The sequence below is a fragment of the Talpa occidentalis genome, unplaced genomic scaffold, assembly GCF_014898055.3.
Source record: "Talpa occidentalis isolate TD23 unplaced genomic scaffold, MPIMG_talOcc4v2.1, whole genome shotgun sequence".
Classification (NCBI taxonomy): Eukaryota; Metazoa; Chordata; class Mammalia; order Eulipotyphla; family Talpidae; genus Talpa; species Talpa occidentalis.
The window spans coordinates 114,957,469-114,982,022 of NW_026555331.1; the positions used below are offsets into that span (position 1 = coordinate 114,957,469).

At 33.4% G+C, this 24,554-nt stretch overlaps 1 protein-coding gene across 6 annotated transcripts in view; it reads left to right on the plus strand.

Annotated features, from left to right (window-relative positions):
- Positions 1-24,554, plus strand: part of SEMA3A (semaphorin 3A) — a 691,723-nt gene that overhangs the window by 630,538 nt on the left and 36,631 nt on the right. For all 6 annotated transcript variants that reach the window (XM_054692483.1, XM_054692485.1, XM_054692484.1 and 3 more), the window contains 6 exons: positions 13,416-13,558; positions 15,578-15,692; positions 15,786-15,855; positions 17,986-18,130; positions 21,165-21,384; positions 24,114-24,205. In XM_054692483.1, coding sequence (XP_054548458.1) covers positions 13,416-13,558; positions 15,578-15,692; positions 15,786-15,855; positions 17,986-18,130; positions 21,165-21,384; positions 24,114-24,205 — 785 coding nt within the window. The remainder of the gene's footprint in view (positions 1-13,415; positions 13,559-15,577; positions 15,693-15,785; positions 15,856-17,985; positions 18,131-21,164; positions 21,385-24,113; positions 24,206-24,554) is intronic.

A 24,554-nucleotide genomic window follows, 5' to 3' on the forward strand; every position in this document is an offset into this window, starting at 1 on the left:
GTTTGGATAAACTTAAAGACATGTCTGCACTATTATAGAATCATATGGAGTAGTTTCCCTCACCTCAGAATCCTCTATGCTCAACCTCTTCATTCTTTCCAACCTACTAACCCTTGGCAAAGACTTATCTTTTTACTGTCTTCATACTTTTGCCTTCTCCAGAATGTGCTGAAGTCATTATTAGATAGTATATATAGCCTTTTCATATTGAGTTATTTCACTTTGTAATGTACATGTATTTTTATTCCATATTTTTTCATGACTTAATAGCACATTTCTTCTTAGCTCTGAATAATATCCCATTGTCTAGATTTACCACAGTTTATTCCTCTATTCACCTACTGAAGCACATTTTGGTGGCTTCCAAGTTCTGACAATTTTGAGAAAAAAAAAAACTTCTATAAATGACTGTGGGCAGGTGTTTTTATGGATATAATTTTTTAAACTCCTTTGAGTGAACACCAAGCAGGAAAATTGCTGGTTTACATGATAAGAGTATGCTAGTTTTATAAGAAAATGCCAAACTTGGGCCTCCCTGATGGTGCAGGGGGTTAAGACGCAACCTATGAAGATAACCACAGCCACTGCAGCACGAGTTCGCTCCCCGGCCAGGGAGCTACCCACATGGCGCAGTAGACCTCTCCTGACTCTCCCACTGCTCCCCTCAGCAGTGTATTTCAGTCAGTCTGCCTGTTCTGTTCTCCACTCTGTCTCTGCTGAATCCTCTCAACCCCCCACATCTCTGGTCTGTACCCCAGCTCTTGTATGCATAAAAATAAATCTAAAAGAAAAAGAAAATCCAAACTCTCTTCCAAGGTGGCTGTGTCATTTTGCATTCCAATTGGCAATCAATGTTGCTACACACAGTTGATCTTGACCCTTCTAATAGGTGTATCAGGGCTTCTCATTTTTCTAATTTATATTTTCCTAATGACATTTGATATGGAGCATCTTTTCATATGCTTATGTGAACCTTCTTGCATGAGATGTCTGTTAAGGTCGTGGGTCTACTTTTTAATTGAGTTGTTCATTTTTTTATTTAATGATTTTTAAGTGTTTGCATATTCTAGATAACAGCCCTTTATTGGATGTGTCTTGCAATTTTTTTCTCATAGTCTGAGACCTGTGTTCTCATTTTCTTAATATAATTGTTTTCCAAAAGTATTTCTGTTACCAACAGCATTTCTATGAAATGCATTTTAATTATATATATTTCTCATTTTAAATCATATCAATGAGTAAGATATTACTATGGATTGTGGAAGGAGTCAAAAGTAGGCACTGGTATGTTTTTCTTACTTTTCAGAAAGATTTATATCATGCCTGTATTATATCTCTGCAGTATGAAGGTTTTTTTTTTTTTAGCTCCACTCTTAAGCCCTGAAACTTTTAAAAAATAAATCAGACACCACAGTTAAATGCATTTGTTTCATCTCATTTAATAAAGCAGAGTAAGCATGCTGTCTACAAAATTTGATGAACTTTCTGGCAAAGGGAAGAAAAACGTGCTCTAATTTAAAATGAGGTGAGTTAGGAAATACCATGTTTCTTGAACCTCTACCAATTTTCTCTTTAGTGTGAAGTCATTGATTAAATAAAATCATATAAATTACTTTTATGTGGAGCAATGACTTTTCTAACTAGAAAATTTTATTTTCTTTGGATGTAGGAAGAAAGGTCTGTTGCTTGGTTTTCATCAAATTCAAGTTATTTTCAATTTGTATTTTATGCAAAATATTGTAATTACCCTATAAATATGGATTCATGATTTTTTTTAGAGAGAAGGGTTCATATTATACTTATTCCATTCAATTAGCCTTTGTGTTGACATCTCTTTAATAAGAAAATATAAAAGAACAGTTGTCTTTTTCCCAGGCCTTTCCAATTTTATAGAAGTTCATTGGAAATGATATATATTAAGTCCTCAATGCCTTTATATGTAATCAAATCAAGATCCAAATAATTACATACAAGAATATAACTATCATATATGTTGTGTTGTGTGTTTAACCATTATGACATAATAACAAGATTCTCTCTGGAGCTTAATTTCTTCATGAAATTCTATCTGAACTTAAATCACAAATCATATAACCTAATCATACAGTAGTTTATACTTGATTCAAAAACATAATATAAAGGATAAAAGGACAGCTTGTGATTATGAGATAAGTGCATTTATAATATTAATTATTTACTACAGGTCTAATACAAGGAAACATCAATAAATATTGCAGTTTTTTGCAGTAAAGAGAGAGTAAATAGTAAAAACTAAAAAAAAATCCTAAAAGCATTATACTGAGGTAACTGAATTAAATCTAAAGACATGGAATATTTCTAATTCATATTTAACTTTACGAAACAGAGACCTCTAAATAGCTTCTCATAGAGTACTTGCAGATAACAGAACCACACATACAATTCCCAAAATCATCAGTGAAAAAGTCAGTGTAATATGTATTATATTAGGTAAATAATTTCATCATGAAATATTGAAGAACCGCTTCTTTTATGACAAATAAATACAAAAGAGTACATACTTAGAAGATGAGTGGAAACAAACTGAATTTTGTTTTTTTTTGGTTTTTTAATTTAAATTTTATTTGTGTATTCCCCATACAATTACAACCCCCATATTTTGACCCTATTCCCTCCTTTCCCCACCCCCCAACCCCCAGAGTGTCTCTGGTTCATAGTTGTTTGTTGATTTTGATATTTTCTTTCTTATAGTTATTCTTTTTCCTGGTCCCTTATTTAAGTTTTCTAGATTCCTGCTATGAGTGAGACCATCTGGTATTTTTCTTTTTCTTTCTGGCTTATTTTGCTGAGCATGATCCCTTCCAGCTCCATCCATGTTGCTGCAAAAAATTGCATGTGTTTATCTTTTTTGAATGCTGAGTAATATTCCATGGTGTATGTGTACCACATCTTCTTGATCCAGTCATCTATTTTTGGGCATTTGGGTTGTTTCCAAAGCTTAGCTATTATAAATAGCACTGCTGTAAACATAGGGGTGCAGGTGCTCTTTGGAATTGATGTTTCTGTGTCCTTTGGGTAAATACCTAGGAGTGGAATTGCTGGATCATATGGAAGCTCTATGTTTAGTAGGTCAAGAAATCTCCACATAGCTCTCCATAGTAGTTGGACCAGTTTGCACTCCCACCAACAGTGCAGAAGAGTTCCTTTTTCTCCACACCCTCGCCAACATTTGTTGTTGCTAGTTTTGTTAATATGTGCCATTCTCACTGGTGTAAGATGGTATCTCATGGTAGTTTTGATTTGCATTTCCCTGATTACAAGTGATGTTGAACATTTTTTCATATGCCTGTTGGTCATTTGCATTTCCTCTTCAGAGAAGTTTCTTTTTAGTTCTTCTGCCCTTTTTTTGACTGGGTTATTTTTTTTTTTGTTTTTGTTGAGTCTCATCAGCTCTTTGTAGATTTTTGTGATCAGTCCTTTATCATTAGTGTTGTGTGCAAAAATGTTCTCCCAGCTGGTTGGGTTTCTCTTTGTTTTGTTATTGTCTCTTTTGCTGTGCAGAAGCTCTTTATTTTTTTTTTTTTTAGAGGCATGTTTTATTTATTTATTTATTTGTTTGTTTGTTTTGTTTATACATGCACTGGGTACAGTCAGAAGCGCGGGAGGGTGAGAGAATTCACCAGAGCCAGAGTGGGCAGAAGGACCGAAGTACACTGCTGAGGGGAGCAGCGGGCGGCAGGAGAGGTCTGCGCGCCATGTGGGACCCTCCTCTGGTGGCCGGGGAGCAGCCGGGGATCGAACCGGCGTCGCAGAGGCCGCGGGCAGCTTCGCAACCCAGCGCTCAACCGCTGCGCCACCGGGGAGGCCCGCAGAAGCTCTTTAATTTGATGTAGTCCCAGCTGTTTATCTTTGCCTTCACTATCACTGCTTTGGGTGATGTGTCTGTAAAGATGTCTTTGATGTGCATATCATGTAGTGTTTCGCCTATATTTCCTTCTATGTATTTTATGGTTTCAGGTCTTATGTCTAGTTCTTTAATCCATTTTGAGTTGGATTTTGTGCATGGTGTTAGGTAGTAGTCAAGCTTCATTCTTTTACATGTAGCGACCCAGAACAAACTGCATTTTGATAATTATCAAAGGATAAATAATAACAAAATAGTCATATGAACCTGTGATATATCCATTTAGTTTAAATTTAATTAAACTAAATTTAATTACATATAGTTAAAATTATATTTAAATTTAATTAAAATCCAACCAGTATCCCTAAAACCTTTTGTGCTAATCAATTTTTCTGAAATTTGAGATAATCCCCGAAATAAAGAAATGGTCATAACAAATTATAGATTAAGCCAAACTAAAACTAACCCTAAAAAGATGACTGTAGAACTGAGGCTACTCAAGGGGAAGGGTCAAGGGTCAAGTGGGGAGGGAGCACAAAGGACAATCAATGGTGGGGGACTATGGGTGTTCTGCTAGTGGGTGCAGTGAGGTAACAGCACCTAAGGGGGAAGATCCTATGCTTCTAAAACACAAACATTGTTGTAAAGCAATGTTACCTCAATTAAATATACATACATACATACTTACACACACACATATATATGATGAAAGTAAATCATGCTACAAAACAGAAAGAAGGAACTACAGGCATTTCTTTAAAAAGAAAAAAAAAAGTACTTTTTACTTTTTAAACATTTCTATAATGCGGCCAATTACATTAAGAAAATGCTTACATTTGAATAGATGTTAAAACTATAATATTTAAGTAAAAAGAACATACATGCTATATAAATATAGAGAACCAAAGATACATTAAAGATGTTACCATGCTAAATTTGCATCTCTATAAAAATCCAAGCAAGATGGGGAGTGCAGGCTCAGTTATGTTGTTTGAATTTCTTGATTTTATTGCACTTTGAGTTTAATACTGAGCCAAAAAAATGTGTTAGTTAAAAAACAACAACAAAGTAAGTCATTTTATCCACCACCCATAATAATTATTGTATTTATACACTGTATTTTCTTAATTTTACCTTAATGCTTCTATGTACATAAGATTGTCCTTACTGAAAGTTCAGCAAAATATATTACTTTTTGTTTCAGGAGGCATAGAAGTGCTTTCGATTTTCTATGAAAAATTTCATATACAGAAATGTTGAATGAATTTTATAATGCTACCAATACATATACCTTTGTATTATGCCTAGATTCTACAAATTTGCAATTTTCTAAACATGTTTGTTCATTCTTCCCCGTTCATCAACCATCCCTCTTTTTTTAAAACTGACTGATGTAATATTTGTTTATATTATAGTAGTTTCAGGAGTACAGCTTCAAACTTCCATAATTATATATACAACACCATGCCTAACCTCCAAAAGTCATTTCCATACATGACCATCCAATCAGCTCCACTACCTGTTCTCTCCTCCCCTCTTACCCTTCCCCTTCTCTTAACAGCTATTCTATTTCCAATGTCAAACAGTTTGTTTTGTTTGTTCCTTTACTTTGTTTCTTGTTTCTTTATTTTCTACACACATCAATTATATAAATAGAATAGTGTCCAATTGAGTTCAAGTTACCAAGTGTGTTAAAGAATAATATACTACCTTAAGAAGCATAGAGGATTCAAAGATAAATGGCAAAGGTGTACTTCAAAAGAACTTCGTGAAGAAACATGGTGTGTCATCATAAAGAACAATCTGGAACAGGTGGGAATGTGTAACTGCTTTAATTGAAATTTAAACAAACAAAAAATATGGAAAGTCAAGAGAATTTCACCTGAGGAATTTAAAGGAAGTATTGGTGTAAATTAAGTCTTGTAAAAATGAAAGTTCTGGTCATTCACTGGTAAGATAGGAGGGGACAGAGGCAAATGTAATAGGAGGTAAGCCTAGAATTATATATAGGAGCTGAGTAGTGAAGGACTTGAATGCCTTTTAAAGGAGCCTGTTTAACTGTTTAATGAATGAAAAATCATTAACAAAATTGAGTGGATATTTAAAAATACACTGGTAAAATTGCTAAGTGTTAACTGGGAAGAATATTTTGAAGTAAAGTGGGTCTTTTAAGAAAACAGACCAACTTTAGGAGAGAGATGAAAGAAAAAAGAAAAATACACTCACAAAATATGTTAGGAGTAGAATTGGCAGGAAATGCCAATTATGTATTTAGGCAGAGATGGAAGTGGAAAAAGGTTTCCTCTTTTACTTCAGGGTTGAATAGGGAAGGTGTAAGGTAATTAATTTGTTTGGACATGCAGAGGTGGAGGCACTGCACTTCTCAGAGATGTCTGTGGTCACTTCATATGTTTCTCCTTGTAGGTCCAATATCTCAAAGGCTTTTCATTTCCTCAGTAATTTGCCTTCAGTTGAGAAAAACTAGGGAAAGTTTGTTTTGGCTGTAACTATTTAGTTCTGAGAGCCTTATTTGGTGGTGGTGGAAAGCACCAAGTTTTTCCACTGGTTTTTATTAATGTTAAAACTGATCTTTTTATTAAAATAGTAAATAACCAAATATCATATAAGTGTGTGGAACTCAAAACCATATTACTCAATGCATAATGTAGGAGGATGGAATAGAAAGAAACTCAACTCATTCATGTCCTCCCTTCTTTATGGGACAACTGCACATTGGAATTTTGTATAAAAAGGCACCAGGAATGGGCACAATAATAGTATCAATTATATTCACTTACTAGTCATATGCATCTTCCATTCTAACAGCCCTTCACTTCTTCCTGACATGACTCATCTTGAACCTTTCTTCGGGTTAAACTATCCCAAGGGCTGTTCATAGTTTCCCAGCCAGCTATGCATCAAAAGTTTTTCCAGGCCTATTCCTTGGCAGCCAGTAGTTTTTCTAGTCCACAGCCAAAAATGATATATCCATTCTGCTTAGGCTGTTAGCTAAAAATGTGAGATGACCTTATAGTGCATTCCCTGCATTCTCAATGTGCTAGAAGTTCCCATTCATGGTCTTTTAGCTCTGTTTTTTTTTTCCCCCCATCTGTTGTGGCAAAGGGGAAAATACCAACCACTATGACTGCCATCCCGGGTGCTGGCTGTCATCTGGTGATAATTTTTCTCCATCACTAATTTCCTTGCTAGTTAGCCTGTAAGTATTTTGAAGCAGAGACTGATTTTGAAAATATTTTTAATTGTAAAAATAAAGTTTTAGATTTTAAATAATTTGCAGTTTTTCTTTATTTTCAGTTGCCTTTTTAGGATATTTCACAAAGTGTTAAAAGCAGTTTTATAAAATAATAGCAAGAAATCTTGGAGACATAATATACTGGATGTAGGAAAATAAATAGAAAGGTAGAAAGAGATGTAGATGATAGATGAACAGGTGGATGATAGATAATCTATATGTAGACATAATGCATATTATTATACCAAAATCAAAAGTATTTATCCTAAAAATGAGGTATGGCATCAAAAATAGTTGACATTAACTTTTTGAACTTCGAATCTACTGAGGGGGGGCCTCCCTGGTGGCGCAGCAGGTTGAGCACAGCGCTGTGAAGCTGACCCCAGCCTCTGTGGTGCTGGTTCAATTCCAGCTGGCCAGGGAGATTCCCACATGTCACGGCAGACCTCTCCTGTTGCGCCCGCTGCTCCCCTCAGCAATGTATTTCAGTCCTTCTGCCTGTTCTGCTCCCCACTCTGTCTCTGGTGGATTTTCTTACCCTCCCGTGCCTCTGGCCTGTACCCCAGTGCTTGTATAAATAAATTTAAAAAAAAATCTACTGAGGGGTAGAAGCCTGGTTTCTACCCAGTTTTCTTTGATTTCTATCAAAGAATAGTTTTATATATGTGCAGTGACGGAAGAATCTGCTTTTTATGTTTGTAATTAAAGGTATATATTTAGTCTGGATTTTCCTTTGTGAGTAGTCAGAGTATCAGTGTACTCACATTTAAACTGTAAAGAAAATAAAACCGGGCAAATGTATTTTGTGAACTATGTACAATTTCAAGCCTTCCTTTTCCTCTCATAAATTCTATCATGGTTGATTCAAAGAGATAGGTAATTTAGATTGTTTTTCTGCAGTGGGTTTGTGATCTTCATGGTATGAAACTAAATGGTCCTTGAAGCAACTGCACAAGAGAGCTCATAATCATTAATTCCATCCTTTATCCAAATGAACTTGCAAAATAGTTTCATGGATTCTAATTGAGGAAAATCAGTACATGCTCTAATTTCTAAATTTCTAAATACCTGCAAAGTCTTGATTAGTCTATAAATTTAATTCAAATTTATAAAAAGTATTTCTACAAATTTAGTTGTATGTTCTTGTTCTTTGGGGACTTGTTGGCTGGAAGGGTTAGATCCAGCCAAATGCTAGTCAAAACGAAGGTGTACTGTAGATCCAGGCTGAGAGCCTATTCCAATGCTGAGAGCAGCATAACGTGTTCATTATTTAAATAAACTTAAGCTGCCAAATGAATCATAAAAGCAGCCGCATGTCCTGTGCCAAGGTGTCATTTTCATTAAGTGTGAGATTGCACCTGAAGGACAGTTTAATTTGCAGCTGCTAAAAAACATTTCAACAGAGTGGTACTGTTACAAGTGGCAGGTGGTGCCCAAACGTGAATTTTGCAAGAAATGCCATCTGTGGGATGAGGTGTGGAAGAATGTCAAGGGGGTGGTAAAAGAGATAAAGGGGGCAATAAAAGAGAAGTATATTTATTCAGTGTTCATTGCTATTATCACGACTAAAGATTCCATGCTTCACATGATAGCATTGGCCCAAGATTATTAAATGCGATTATTGCTCAGCTTCTACAGTATGCTCAAGGCATTGCAAAAGTATCACAGTACCTGTAAAGACAATTGCTTCCCCAGAGGCATATCATTTAAGCTATCCAGATGAGAGAACCATTTCCAACTTTATTTACCTTTCATAGTGTTTACATTGCAGTTTTACGCTGGTAAGATTAATGCTTTGATCTCGCTTAAATGGATTTTGCCAATATCTTTTGATGTTCAAATCCTAATACACAATCACAATGACTGTATGCTTCGCATCACAAGAAATATTTTCAAATTGTATAAGCTCAAAGATTTTGTTCAATCATTGCCTCTTGGGATTTTGTAAACTTTATAGACAGAACTTTGCAATGTGGAGAACAACCTAGGGGCATTCTGTTTACATTACTGAAGGAAGAGCTATATGTCTGTATTAGTTTCAGTGGATTTGACCATGTTGAAATCAGGAATTTATCTGGAATATAAAAATAGTCATTCTCTCCTTTAGTAGGATGCAGTAAAAAGATTTAAGAAAAACTAACTAATAGGCTTGGGATTTTCATTTCTGCTTGCCATTCGATGAGAGTAACTGAAAATAAAATATTTTCTTTGTAAATAACATGACCTTTTTCAGATCCCTAAGGAGAACCAATAAGGTGAGTAAATTTCAATGAATTGTGGAATAATTTTCCATGGGGGAGATTTGATGACTCAACAACTTATTGAATTGCTTGTACTTTCTCAGGACAGTGGTAATCTATGACTTCCAACATATGAATTGTTTATAGCTTTATAAAATGGAGAAACATGGTTTTGTTATTTTGATCCTACTGATGGAATCTAACTGAAAAAATGCAAACAGTTAATTAGTTTTAATTATCTAACACAAAAGGATATGATCAAAGAGAGTTTCTTCCAGGTTAAAAGAACATTCATAAAATTCCAGAACGTTTTGAAAACCCACTGTTGTGTAATAAATCCTAGTTGTAATTTAAAGAAGCTTATCTAAGAATTTCCTTATCCAAAAACCCATATATTGTATAGCTTCTGATGAATTCAACTTATTCCTAAAGCTTTAGGAAACTGTGTCAAAATGCAGGAGAATATGACTCCTTTGATGAAAATAAAAATGACATGTTTTAGTTCAGGAAATTCATTTATTCAGTCACATAGAAATGATACTCTCAGAAATTATTTTAATCTGGAATAAATAGAAGGAACAGGGAGATCAGTTTACAATAAAGAAAAAGGAAAGAAAACAAGTGAAAAATAGAGTTTTAATAGATTCTAATTGAGTGATATGCACCAGATGCCGGGGAATGGTTTATGTGTTTAAAGGTGATAGACAGTACAAGATGGTTTGGGGAAGGTGAGGCCAGAGGTAGGGAAAACAGATTGAATGTGACTGCCAGGAGTGAGGAGATAAGGGTCTACATTTGGGTGGTTGTAAGTGCGACAGACTCAAAATTTTGCTTAGGGAAATGCTTTCGCAAATATACAAGCCGAAGAAGGCAGAGATATTAGACAAATGTCTGCCCCAACCAATATGAAAATGAAAAAATAGAAAAAGAACTATATGTTATAAAGAGTTAGAAGAGAACTTTCATGAGTTAAGGTCATATGAAAATTTTCCTATAAAGATAGTGAAAACAGTGTTTTAAATTTCCTCTAAAGGATTAGAGGCAGGAACTGTGGTCAGTTCTGCTGGAAAGGTAAGTCAAGGTTACTTTGTGAATAACACTGATTAATCTCAGTTTATTTTTATATTACAGTCACTGTAAATAATGTAATTGACAAGGTTTCCCATTTTCCTCTTGTGTCAGAAAGCTTGGAACCAAAATTGTGACCCACCTTAAGTATATGTATCGAAGAACAGAGTATCTAATTTTACCCTTTGGGGCACTAAGTCTTATTGTGCTTTGTGCTTGACACATCTTAATTTATGTTACTTCGTCATATCTGACATTCATTCTGCCTGACATTCATTTTGAAAAATACATGGTGTAAATATATCCAGACTTATTCCTGTAGCACTGCATGAATAGCTTAGAAGAAAAAGAGAAAATGCATGTAAATACAGTTAGATGATTCCAACCAGATACTGTGAAGAACATGAACTGTGCTGGCAACATTCGAGCTCTAAAAAGGGGAAATAAAGTGAAGGATGTCAGCAGGAATAAGCTTAATAATATATTTAGAGTGCAAACAGATGATCAGAGAAAATAGATGCTAATAAAGGCCAAAGTCATGTTTTATATCTATGTGCTGATGTTGACATTGACCACATTGGAAGAGTAGGATAAGAGCAGTTTTTTAAAAAAAAAAAAAGTTGATAAGCTCTTTACTAATCATGATTATTTAAAGTTGTATTAAGATATATAAGTAGGGCCTCCCCGGTGGCGCAGTGGTTGAGTGCTGGGCTGCAAAGCTGCCCGCAGCCTCTGCAGCGCCAGTTCGATCCCCGGCCACTGGGCAAGGGTCCCACATGGCGCGCAGACCTCTCCTGCCGCCCACTGCTCCCCTCAGCAGTGTATTTCGTTGGTCTGCCTGCTCTGCTCTCCACTTTGGCTCTGGTGAATTCTCTCACCCTCCCACACTTCTGACTGTACCCAGTGCTTGTATAAATAAATAAATAAATCTTTAAAAAAAAAAAAAAAAGATATGTAAGTAGAGAGCTTTAGCCAGAATTTTGAAATGCAGAATTGAATATAGGAAGAAAGCCTGGGATAGTCTAGCAATAATTGAAGCTGTAAAAGTAAGTAAATTCCCAAAGAGAATTTGTTTTAATATAAGAAAATTGCAAATGGTGAAATAGTGGAAGAAATACTAGGAAATGACTGAATTTATGGGAGTGGGAGGAAATAAAAAAGTGCCCAAAGAGAAATTTAATAAGTGTCTTTATTTAGGAATTTGGGGGAAAGGGAAGTAATAAAGGAAATAGTGAAGGTTAAATCATTGATAGTTTAGAATTAGGGTCACAAAAACTACAAGTCAGAGAAGCAATGAAAGTTTAAAAATTTGAATTTCTTGTTTGTGCTAGTGGTTCTTTTTGTGCAGTTTAACAACTGCAGTTTAATTTTCAGCATTCCCTCACAGTATGCATCGGTGAACCAAAAAAATTATTTTATCATAATATTCCCTTAATTTTCCACAAACCAGAGCAGAGTAAGTGCTTAGAAAATATTTGATAAGTGAAAATAAAATATTAGTAAGTGACTGTGTGAAGAATAGAGATTGTTATTGAAGCAATTGTCTGTAGGATATTTTATTGAGAGCAAATAGATATGTAAGACTTAAAAAAAAAAAAAAAACTAAGAGTTCCTTCTTCCACAGAAAGAAAGAAAAGATAAATTTGGGACTGAGAAGGAGAAGGAGAGAATTTTTACTAAAAGATCTTGATGTACCATTTAGTGAATATTGTCACTATTGCAAATAAGTCCATCTTTGAATTAATTAGATTAATTTTAATTAGCTAGAATTCAATTTAGATTAAAGTGAGAGATGGTTAATTAGTTGATTTAAAGAAATTCAGAATGATTTCAAACAGTTTTTGGTTGTAAATCTATAGTGAGTCAGTAAAAGTAAATGAAAGAATTTCTTAGTAAGCGAGCCTCTGAACGCAATTTCAACACCTACAGATTTTTTTCTCCCTCATCAATAAGCAGTTTTTGGAACACGAGCAGTGTATCATACAGTTCACTTCAGCTCTGACACTATCTTGCTGTACATCGATTCAGGTTCTTCATGTTAAGAGCCCAGCTCTACAAGACCATTGCCCATCCCCCTCCTTTAGTCCCAAGTAGCCAGCCCAATTTGTGACTTCTGGCCCACTGGTTACAGATATTTCCAGCACCCCCTCTGAAGGTTTCATTCATTTGTTAGAGTGGCTCACAAAACCCAGAGAAACATTTTGTTTGCTACATTACAGGTTTATTATTAAAGAATTTTACCCATTAACTAACATGAGATGTATAGTATGGAGGTGAGGGGGGTGAGAGCTTCATACACTCCCTCCATGTCTCCTCACTAACCCAGCAGCTCTCCAAAGGAGTCCTTTTGGTATTTTCTGGAGACTTCATTACATAGATAGGACTCATTGAAAAATTGTCAAGTCTTGACTCAAGGTCAACACCCTCTACCCTCCCAGGAGGTTGGTTGGTGGATCTGAAAATTCCAGCCATGTAATAGATGCTCGATTCTACTAGTAACCAATCCTCATCCTTAGGAGTTTTTCAGAAGTCATCTCCTTTACATAACATTTTTTCTGGAAACTGTAATAAATTAATTGGTAAAGAGATTTAGACTGTTTCATGTTTAAAAGAAAGGGTAACAATGGTAATGAAAATAAGTAATACTTATACTTCACAGTACTAACAATTTGCAAAATATTTTAACATCCAGTAATGCATTTGCAATATGTTACCACACTGAAGATATACATGCCTACTCTTAACTTTCTGGAAAAAGGTTAATGAATTTTATCTTGAAATAGAAGGTATTTTGTAACATTTTAAAATGCAAAAAGATTCATGGGTACTGAAGCAAGTGAAATAAGGAGAGATATATTTGATATAGTCTTGAAATATATCAAATAGGGGTTGAGAAAGTGAAATGAACTGTAATGAATGATATCACTTATTTTCAACTGTCTTAACATATGCGCTCTAATTTATTTCTCAGATCCAAGGTTCATTAGTGCCCACCTCATCCCAGAGAGTGACAACCCCGAAGATGATAAAGTATACTTTTTCTTCCGTGAAAATGCAATAGATGGAGAACACACTGGAAAAGCCACTCATGCTAGAATAGGTCAGATATGCAAGGTGAGGTGAATTAAAAAAAAAAAAATGTCAGGAGGATATCATTGTGCAATCACTGTTATTTTTCTTTTCCACTTATGTGCAAATATATTGAGAAATATGCCCAAAAACTTGTCAGATCTCAACAACTATTCAAATGGTAAAAATGATTAAAAACCTGTGTAGTTAATTATAAGTAATTCTTCATAGTCAAACTTGCAGTAAGAGGTTGTAAGTCATTTTTCCATAATTACATTAAATGATCTTAGTCTAAAATTCTAGAATAGTAACTGTTCTCATTATCCTTTAGATAAACTATTTTTTTATATTCTCAGACCTAGAGAAATTTCTAGTTTTTAAGTTTTGAATGAATATGTGTTGTTGGAATAACAAGCATTGATATGAGAGAAATGCATTAAAACTTATTTAATAAAAAGATGGTATTTTAGGGGCCTCCCTGGTGGCGCCGTGGATTGAGTGCCGAGCTGTGAAGCTGTCCGCAGCCTCTTCAGCACAGGTTCGATTCCTGGCCTCCAGGGAGAATCCCACATGGCACAGCAGACCTCTCCTGTCTCGCCCGCTGCTCCCCTCAGCAGTGTGTTTCAGTCAGTCTGCCTGTTCTGCTCCCTGCTCTGTCTCTGGTGAATTCTCTTACGCTCCCTCACCTCGGACCTGTACCCCAGCTCTTGTATAAATAAAAATAAATCTTTAAAAAAAAAAAAAAAAAGATGGTATTTTAATGCATTCATATAAACAGACAAATAATTTTGAAACTCTAAACTTTATCAGAGATACTTTATTTACTGTGTCACAAAATTATATATAATATTATATTGTAATATCACATATATAAAATTGAAAATTGTTCCCTAAATACTTGTGAGTTAATTAGTATAATCAGTATGAAAACATAAAGCATTATTTCCCCCTGCACTGTATAGTGTAGTACATATATGCAATATAAGCACAGCCAACTATTGCTGTGTATATTGAAGCAGCTTAAACTCAGGAAAATCACAGAGAGCTCCAACAATTGTCTTAAAATGGAATTCTTCCTTTTTATGAAAGTAGTGTGAAATTTTAAAAATCTCTTGTTTTGTTTTTTGGTAACCTCCTTTCTACCCCACTCATCTAATTATTTATCTCTAATATATTTGTTTACTTGGAAATTAAATGTTTTAACTATTTGGAAACAAACAAGTAGGTAAAGGGCTTGAAACTCTTTTCTCCACAAGGCTAGATGTTTAAAGCACCACATACAAAGGTTTAAAAAAAATCTTTATAGCATTTAAAATCATATGAACAAAATATAAATCAGTGTTATATTTTGAAGGATCATTTGTTTCTTTAAACATATAGATACAAATACTATTTTAAAATAAAAAGACTCTAATTTACCAATAAATACATACCATCATTATAGAATTTATCGCTACCATAGATTAAATTCAGTTTTATATTCTGGAAGAAGACACTTTTTTCCAAATGCTTGCTATGGAGTGAGTTAGCTTTATTCAGGCTTATGCAAACATTTTCTCATCATGCTATTTGAAAGTAGCAATTGCTTATTGTTAACCATATAAAATATTTGATGCTAGCATAGCTTTGAGATGTTTTTCATTATGGGTTATTCTTTTATTCAGACACTCACTAAGTGTTTGTTGTGTGCCAAGCACTGACTGTGAATCAGTCTATTTACTGAGTAAGATGCCAAGAAATACATACATAGGGTGAGATACCTAAACCAGAACAAAATAGAGAGCAATGACTTCATTACAGAGTGGTAACAAAATGGAAAAATAAAGTGACTTTTTAATGCTAAGGGAAATTATTATGAGTCTCCTTGAAGAAAGTTGGAGTGAGTTATTTGACCAACAATGTAATAAGAAGTCATAGTTATTCGTAAACTGGTCGTTTAAAATTCCTTATTTTGTAAAATTAGGAAATATATTTTGTGTCTGTCTGAAGGTACTAATATAAGAAAAATATTTGAAATTATCATTAGCATGCACAGTTCCTAAAACTGACATTCTCTCCTTTTAGAACGACTTCGGGGGACATAGAAGTCTGGTAAATAAATGGACAACATTCCTCAAAGCTCGTCTGATTTGCTCTGTGCCAGGTCCAAATGGCATTGACACTCATTTTGATGAACTACGTAAGTAGCTGAGGATGTTGTGCAGAGAATATTTGTTCAGAATTTGTGATGACCTTGAAAAATGCAACTCTCTCCAATTTTATTTTCAAACAGAGGATATATTCCTAATGAATTCTAAAGATCCTAAAAATCCAATTGTATATGGAGTGTTTACAACTTCCAGGTAAACAATTTTTTACTATTTCATTATCATAGAAGCTTCATGTCCTGTAGATGCTTTCCAAATATCCATACTTTGTGAAAATATGTTTTTGAAAGAACAACTCTTGTTTAACCTGTGAGCTGTTGTACATTCTTTGGTAGCTGCAATAAGTTAAGACCTAAGTAGATTTAAAAATTAAATTAATTAATTTTAGTATAGAATATCACCACCATCATTAGAATAATGAAACAATTAGGAAAATGTGTGTCATGTCCTCTGTCTAGTTAATACTTTAAATATTTGAAGGAAATATAGATTATTACAAAAATGGAAATTGGAGTTTTGATTAGCATGTGTAGTGATAGAAACTAAGGGTGAATGAAATTTTATTCTCTTCTTTCTCTTCCCCCTCATCTTTACTCCCTTTTCCCTTTAGCTCTCTCCCCCACCCTTCTTTTCTCCTTGGCCCACCCCCTCACCACCTCCTTTCTTTCATGCGCTCCTTTTCTTACCATGTCCTTCTTCCTCAAGACTCTTGCTATCAATGAAGCAGCAATTAGTCCCTGACAATTAATTTCAGTATAAAATTTATATATCCTGGACTTGCTAAACACACACACACACACACACACACATTTACATCTGTATGAATAGTGATATGCATTTGGATAAATATGAAATGTTTAAAAGAAAAATTGTCAGAAAAAAGAGTCAGGAAAAGTGTTACAAGGAACTGTGACAACACAAAGAGGAAGGGTAACCGCGGTGTCCATCCCTGATTTATACTGTGAATATTAAAGCCAGTCAAAATTTCTTGGGCACTTTTAATTAATAATTTAAAAAGTAACCTGTAAAATTAGGAAATTTGTGTTACTAAAACTTTGTTATTTTGTCATACCTAAATATTTCTCCCCTTTGGTTAAAAAAAAAAAAAACAGAATGATTACTGAAGTAACAAATGTGGGAAGCTCAAATTAAACAAACAGAATATTTCCTCTGCTTTCTCATTTCTTCATGCATGATTCCCAGGCTTGGGTCTGCATCAGAATCACCTGCAGTGCATGTTAAACTATAGAGTACCAAGCTCCACCCCAGGGGTTTGAGATTCATAAGAAAGGAATAAATCCTAAGCATTATCATCTCTAACAAGTTCTCTGGGTGATGCCCTTACATGTAACTGATGCTGCAGATGAGAGTCAGGTCTCTTCCCTCATGAAGCTTGCAATTTCCAATAATAAACTCTTATGAACACATGTTTTTCATTTGGTCTGATTTATATGTAATTCTCTATGGGGACAGACTGTTAAAAGATAAGTGTTCCACATTTTAAATATGCACAAGAGTTTTATATATTTGTAGAAATAGATTCCTCAAGTTGTATTTATGTAAGCAAAATAAAATGAAAAATTGTGCTAGCTTATAGCACACTTCCAATTTGCTGCAATTACCTGATTCTAGTAAAATGATGGGGATAGTTCCTCCACTTTAAATAGACTTAAAATAAAATAAACTTAAAATGATTTTTTGTGTTGGAAAGAGATGTTTTAAATGCCTCCATGCAAATCAAATTATATTCCCTAATCTAACATATAGGGTATTTGGGCGATTAAGATACTAATAATGTGATTTATTGTTTGATATTGACTATTCATTCTCTGACCAGAGTTATTAAATGAGTTATAAAATGACTTATTAAACATTCTTAAAAGTTTCATGTTTTCAGTACTGATGCTTGGGGCTTAATATATTACCAAAGTTTTTATTTTTACATGATATCAAAGTTAAATATTACATATTTTAGAGGGTCATGCATGAAATTTTTTTCTAAGAAGTCTTGTGTCTGATTTGAATGTACCTATTCACATATATAGTTTATATATATATAATATATAGTTTATGAGAACTAAAGAGGGTTTCATCTATACCATCTCTTTCTGAAAAATCATAATTTGTTTTGTGTATTCTTAAATAGATTTTGTGTTTGTGTGTGGCTAAAATAAAGTACCGCACACTAATTGAAGTTGCTAGGAATTTGTATTTCCGTTTTGAAAATAGACATCTGAAATTTAAAAATTCATTAGCAGTGGTTCATGATCTCTTGCCACTGTATAAAAATGAAAGTCTGCTTTTTTTTTTGTCTCTTATTTTCAGTAACATTTTCAAGGGATCGGCCGTGTGTATGTATAGCATGAGTGATGTGAGAAGGGTGTTCCTTGGTCCATATGCTCACAGGGATGGTCCCAACTATCAGTGGGTGCCTTATCAAGGAAGAGTCCCCTACCCACGGCCGGGAACTGTAAGTGCAATGGCTGTTCAAAATGTCAAAAGAATAAATTTCTTCTAAAAGTTAAAGCAAAAAGCAACAACAAGCAGTTATTAAATAAATTGTAAAACAATGATTCCCAACGCTGTAATAAAATCAAAGCAAAGATTTTCTATGATATCATGAAATTCCACATTTACAAATGTGTTTTTTACAGACGTGTTTCATTTCAATGTTTATCAGTTATTATGTATGCACTCAATTTTTTCAAAATAAAAACTACCCCAGTAGCCTTCTCTATTTTCCTTTCTGAGTGGATGTAATGGAAATGGCCTTCAGAGGAAGGTGAAACAATTAGGATACACCTGCTCTTGGTCTGTGGGATCTTAGTGAAGGATCAAGGGTTGCACATTCAGTAGGAGAAAAAAAAAACTAAAGATCAGTATTACCTTCCCCTGAGGATGGAACATGTTCCTCCACTAGGTAATAAAAGATATGTGAAAATAATCTCAGAGAGAGCAGTGCCTAGATATTTTAACAGATGCCATCTATTCTTGCCAACCTCTCCCTTTATTCTCCAGAAAGTATAAGCACACTCAGGCATAAAATAATTGTACAAAACTGAAAATAAAACCAGCTTGGATTTGCAATTTAAAGTAGGGAGAAAAGAAAAAGAAGGAAAGACTTCAGTATGGTAGAAAATGAGTCATTGTCAATATGATATCAGAGGTAATAGAACAACCTGGATAGAAGCATCCGCTTAAGGGCAACATCTTCCAATTCTAAGAGTCTTTCAGGAAGTAATTTAATATAATTGAAAAAAATTGTCTTTGAAGTTTTTTATTACTTTAGTTTTGCTTCAGTTGTCTTTATTTCTACTGAAGTCAAGTAAATTATATTTTATATGATTATATTGGACATAGGATGCTTTTAATATTCTTGTTTTTCTAATAATGCTAAATTTATGAGAAAATTGACATGTTTTTATTTTGCAAATTTAACTTCTACCTAATAGATCTTATAAATTAAAAAAAAATACCTAAAGAGAATTTCAGAAGAATAAATATCTAAGATGGGATATTTATTATAAAAAGCACAAATATTTACTCCATGGCTTATTGGTCCATTGCTTTTAATTTGTCAATGGACAGTTTTATATCATCCCTATGCCTATTTATTAATTATCAATAATCATTAATAATTAATTATTAATTAATTATTAATAAATCCCAAAGATGGTAGCTGATATTTTATTAATCCCGAAGATGGTAGCTGATATTTAGTTCCATCAACAATATTGGGTAGTAACATATTAAATGATATTCAAACAAAGTGTGAATAAAATGGGACTTTATTATAAATGAGACAAATTTTAAGATAAAAACCCAAGATGAATTTATTCATTACTTTACTTTTCAATCACACATTTCTAAATTTTTAAATGTCAATAGAAAATAAAAACAATAAAATATAAAAATAGGTTTTATTGTTTCTTCCAGGAATTTATACATATATTCAATACTTATATAATATTAAATAAGTAATGTTATAATTTACTTAAAGAGAAAGTAAACTAATACTACATTATTGTATTTGTGTGTTATATATACAAAGTACATATACAAACATATATATATTCATAGATAGATACTCGTCTGATTTCAAACCAGGTTTACTTATTTCATTTCTCATGAATTATTAATAATCTATATCAAAGTAATGGCAAAGATTATTGATTCTACTCCTAAACCTTTAGTAATTACATTTAAGTTCCCAAGCTCTTACATTATGTAAAAGACAATATTTAAGTGTAAGACCAAAAAGCAAGAGACTGGAGATATTATATTGGATGCTCATATCACATAATTAAATGCAGCAAAAAAAGAGATGGAGTAAAATCTGAATTTTCTCATTTTTGTTTTGTTGCTTTTAGTGGAATGTATGAATCCACCTGTGACACTATGCCATTAAGCCACAATACATCCTTGCGGGTCCTCTGTGACCTGTTTTTTCCATTCTTTTTTTTAAAGATTTATTTTTATTTATTTATGCATACAAGGACTGGGGTATAGGCCAGAGGTGTGGGAGGTAGGAGGATTCACCAGACAGAATAAGGAGCAGAGCAGGTGGATTTACTGAAATACACTGCTGAGGGGAGCAGCGGTCAAGGCAGGAGAGTTCTGCCTGGCCATGTGTGTTAGCAGTGATAGCTCTGAGACTTAACCCCTTTGCCACCTGGGAGGCCCCTGTTTGCTCTTCTTATCAGTCATTATCTATATCATGCAGGTTGCTAACCACTTTAAATAATATCTTCCCTTATCCCTAAAATGACTTTATTAAATAAATAGCTTTTAGTGATTTTCATGGTGAATTTAAAAAATTGTTTCTTTTTTTTATTCAGATGATGTTGGTTTATATTGTCGTTTGTATTTTGGAAGTTAGCGTTCCCCCTGCTCCCACCTTCTGGTGATGTTGCCATAGCACTTCCATCATCAAAGCACCCATATTCCACCACCATAGCTCATTGTGCTCTCTCCCCACTGTTCACCTTCCCTGCCCCTCATGTTAGAAGCAAAGGAATAAATGATAGTATATATTGTCTATTAGTTTGAAAAGTGCATTTGTATTTTAACATAATGGCACAGGAAAAATTAAATATATACAGAAAATTATTCTGAATTTTTGTATTCTAATGATTAATTGCACTTAGTAGTAACATACTTCATTCATTATTTCCAATACTTCCTCTGTCATATGAATAACATATATGGCGTTGCCACTCTTGAGGCGTCAGATACCTCCTGCACATTGAATTTATCAGATGCATTCACAACTTTTGTTAAGAAATGGTTACATAACTATGTACCATGGAGACATAAGATTTATCTAGGAATTATATATTACATTTAATAATTTAAGCCTTATTATAGTTTTTAGTTTGTTACATACTTGAAAAAATAATAGCAGGTTAAGAGTTCTAGACCATTGAGATTATTTATAATCATATGATTTATAATCTTATTCATTAGATTTTAATCAAAATATATTCTTCTGTTTATCCTAATAGTGTCCCAGTAAAACATTTGGTGGATTTGATTCTACAAAGGACCTTCCAGATGATGTTATTACATTTGCCAGAAGCCATCCAGCCATGTACAATCCAGTGTTTCCTATTAATAACCGCCCGATAATGATCAAAACAGATGTAAATTATCAGTTTACACAAATTGTAGTAGATCGAGTTGATGCAGAAGATGGCCAGTATGATGTCATGTTTATTGGAACAGGTAAAAATTTTAACTTCATCTCTAACTTTTCTCCCAGGACATTGTGTTTAACCGATTAAGAATAATAAGAACTGAAGGAAGATTTAATAGTCATTCTCAAGGTATATAGTAAGCTAATAAATGACTAAAAAATCTGAACATTTTGTCATTACAAGTATACTTTTAAGCAAACTGACATATATTAATTTAAAATAAATTTGCTTTTCAATCAAAATTTATTAATGTAATTAGGCAAAGCTAATGATTAGGTGAGGAACCTATGTCTATAATTGAATCATAACTCTTTTCTGGCCAGTGGATTTTTAGAACAAAGATGTATTCCTCAAATCATGCCTAAAATTCTCAAGACTGCTATAATGGTTCCAGGATATATTGATGTAAAATTAAAATTATTGATCTTTAAAATTACAATAGGGTACAAGTCTTCCAGAAGATAACTTTGACAATAAAACTCATTCAATATTTTTGCTATACCAAGAAAAAAAGAAAGAACCCTCAGGAAAATAAGAAATGGATCTAAGAAATCATCAGATATATTTTGGACCTATTTCTATAGAAATTTAACAACATATTACTACTATATACATGATCATAAACATTTTGTTGGCATATTTTCAGAATGAATTCCACTGATATTTGAAATTTTATTTTCCCCCTACTTTTTTTAATAATAATAATGCTATTTTGAAAGTACCAGTTACCAATCTAAAATGTGCCTCTTAGGGTCAGATTCCAAGGTAATAAATTCCTAGTCTCCATTAACATTGTTAACTGACATAAATCAGTGAGAAGCAGAGTGAGTGGTCCACTGGAACCTTGTATAATAACATTTATTTTTCCCTTATTATCAGATATAACAGTGTCAGGTTCTGAGCAATACATTACAGGCTGTTTTTATGAGAAAGTTTCTCTATCAAATAAAAAATCCAATGAGACTCAGAGTTATGTAAAAGTGAATGAATTGCAAGTATCAACTTCCAGTTATAAATATCTTTAAAAATAATAGGATGATATGATTTCTTTTCAGTAAATATTAGTTTGTCATCTAATGTCAAATTATAATCAAACCTCTGCAAAATAATTAAGCTTTCTCAATAAAATATCACACTTAGATCTTTTTCTTCATCTCTGGTCTATACAATGTGAGAAGCCGTCACTCATTGTCAAAACACACCAAAACTTGCATCTGGCTATTTAACCAAAGAAATCCAATCTTGAGTTCTTCATTTCTCTTGGAAACCAGTTGTATTTAAAGGAAGCAATTTCATGAGCATTTTGAACATCCAGTGTTGTGGATGGCTATCAGTCAGCACAGATCAGGGTCATCTGTCAGCAGAGTAAATTGATTACAGTAATTTTACCTTTTAACTAAGTTGCACATATTGATCCTAGTTGAGTAATCTGATTCAGTTTGTGCAAAATTGTTTGAAATACTACTCGGTAAACTTGATCTGTAACACAGATAAAGTGATGTTTGGGTACTAGAGACAGAGTAGATTAACCTAATTTACCTTTAATCTTTGTATTATGAATAGTCAAGGGTTCTGTAAACATGAAAGGATGCTCTTAAAAGAGGGCATTTTTTAAAACTTTACAAAGGATACACTGGCAATCTTTCTTGATTCCACGTAGCACATCATTCTGATCTGAAAATGGTTATCAGTAGGATGAATAAATTTCATTGTTTTTCTGGTGTAACTTACTCTTTTTTTATTTGCAAGGTTTTCTTATTAATTGGTCTGTTAAACCTGTTTAAATTGAGTTAATTGAAACTAAAATAATTGATCAGTTTATCAAAAGTGCAATGTTGAAGAGTCAAAGTGTTTAATCGGGTCCTGTTCATTCTATCAAGGAATAGGAACATAGTTTGTAGATACTGGGAAATTAATATCTTCATAAACCGAAAGGGAGTAAAAGGGACAGCACTTGCCATTTAAAGTGTCTATTTTAACATGAAAATTAGAATGAATAATTCTTGAAATTTCTATAAAACATTTTCAATTTAATTGCTTTTTATGATCTAAATTTTAAATTTCATTTAATCTAAATTTTGTTAACCAATATGCTAATAAAACCAGTATGTTAAGCAACATTGATTAACTAATTGTTGAAAAATCACCATAATAAGTAATCCAAGGTGTTTATTTTGAGAAATTAGGTTAGTGCCATTCATCACTTAATGGTCATTGAGCTGTCTTTAGGGGCCTCCAAGGACTAAAGGTTTTCAGGTGACAGGAAGATGAGCAGCCAGGCCCTGAAATTCTAACTCTTGTTGCTTAACAACATTCCTTGCATTTTACATCTACATTTAGGCTTCATCCTTGTCCCTGATTTCATAATGAAAGTGGAAAAACCAGTCATGTCAAACTGGTATTACACCTTTTTCTGAATCTTCTAACATTTGAGATTAAAAAAAATTAAAATAGTTAATCCAGCCTAGTGATTATAATTTTTTTTATTTATGCAAGTTCCAGATAAAACCACCCTCAAAGTTTCATATATTTCTAAAAATACAATTATTTTTATTTCAAGGCTACATTTATAGTTTGGTATCTGGTTGCATGAAATGCATTTAACTTTATATTTTAAAAATACTGTAATGAAAACATGAATTAAAACAGAGACTTAGGTCCAAATGTTCATTTTGATCAAATACTGACTGCGTTAATTAACACCAAACTTTTGTTAAAATCTATTTAAATTGTGGTCTTCTCTACTTTTTTTCAAAGATGTTGGAACCGTTCTTAAAGTAGTTTCAATTCCTAAGGAGACTTGGCATGATTTAGAAGAAGTTTTGCTGGAAGAAATGACAGTTTTTCGGGTGAGTGCTGCTTAATTTCAAGTGTCAACAAGTTCACTTGTATGTCTCTCCCCCAGGACAGCTGCACACTGAACTTGGTATGGACAAGTAGTCTAGCACACCCTTCTAATTAGCTTGTCAATTAGAAAGCCAGACACTAGTCAAAATAAACCTTGAAATGTTCAATGCTAGTTAAATCTAAAAATGCTAAGAAATATATTCTTGGCTCATATTTTGTTTTCTCAATGATAAAATACATGATTTACATTTTATGTTATTTATGTAAGTTAGTTCAATGAATAAACTCCATGTGCCATTGCCTCCTACCCCAAAACCTCCCTTCAAGCTTTATGCTCTTATGCGGTAACTT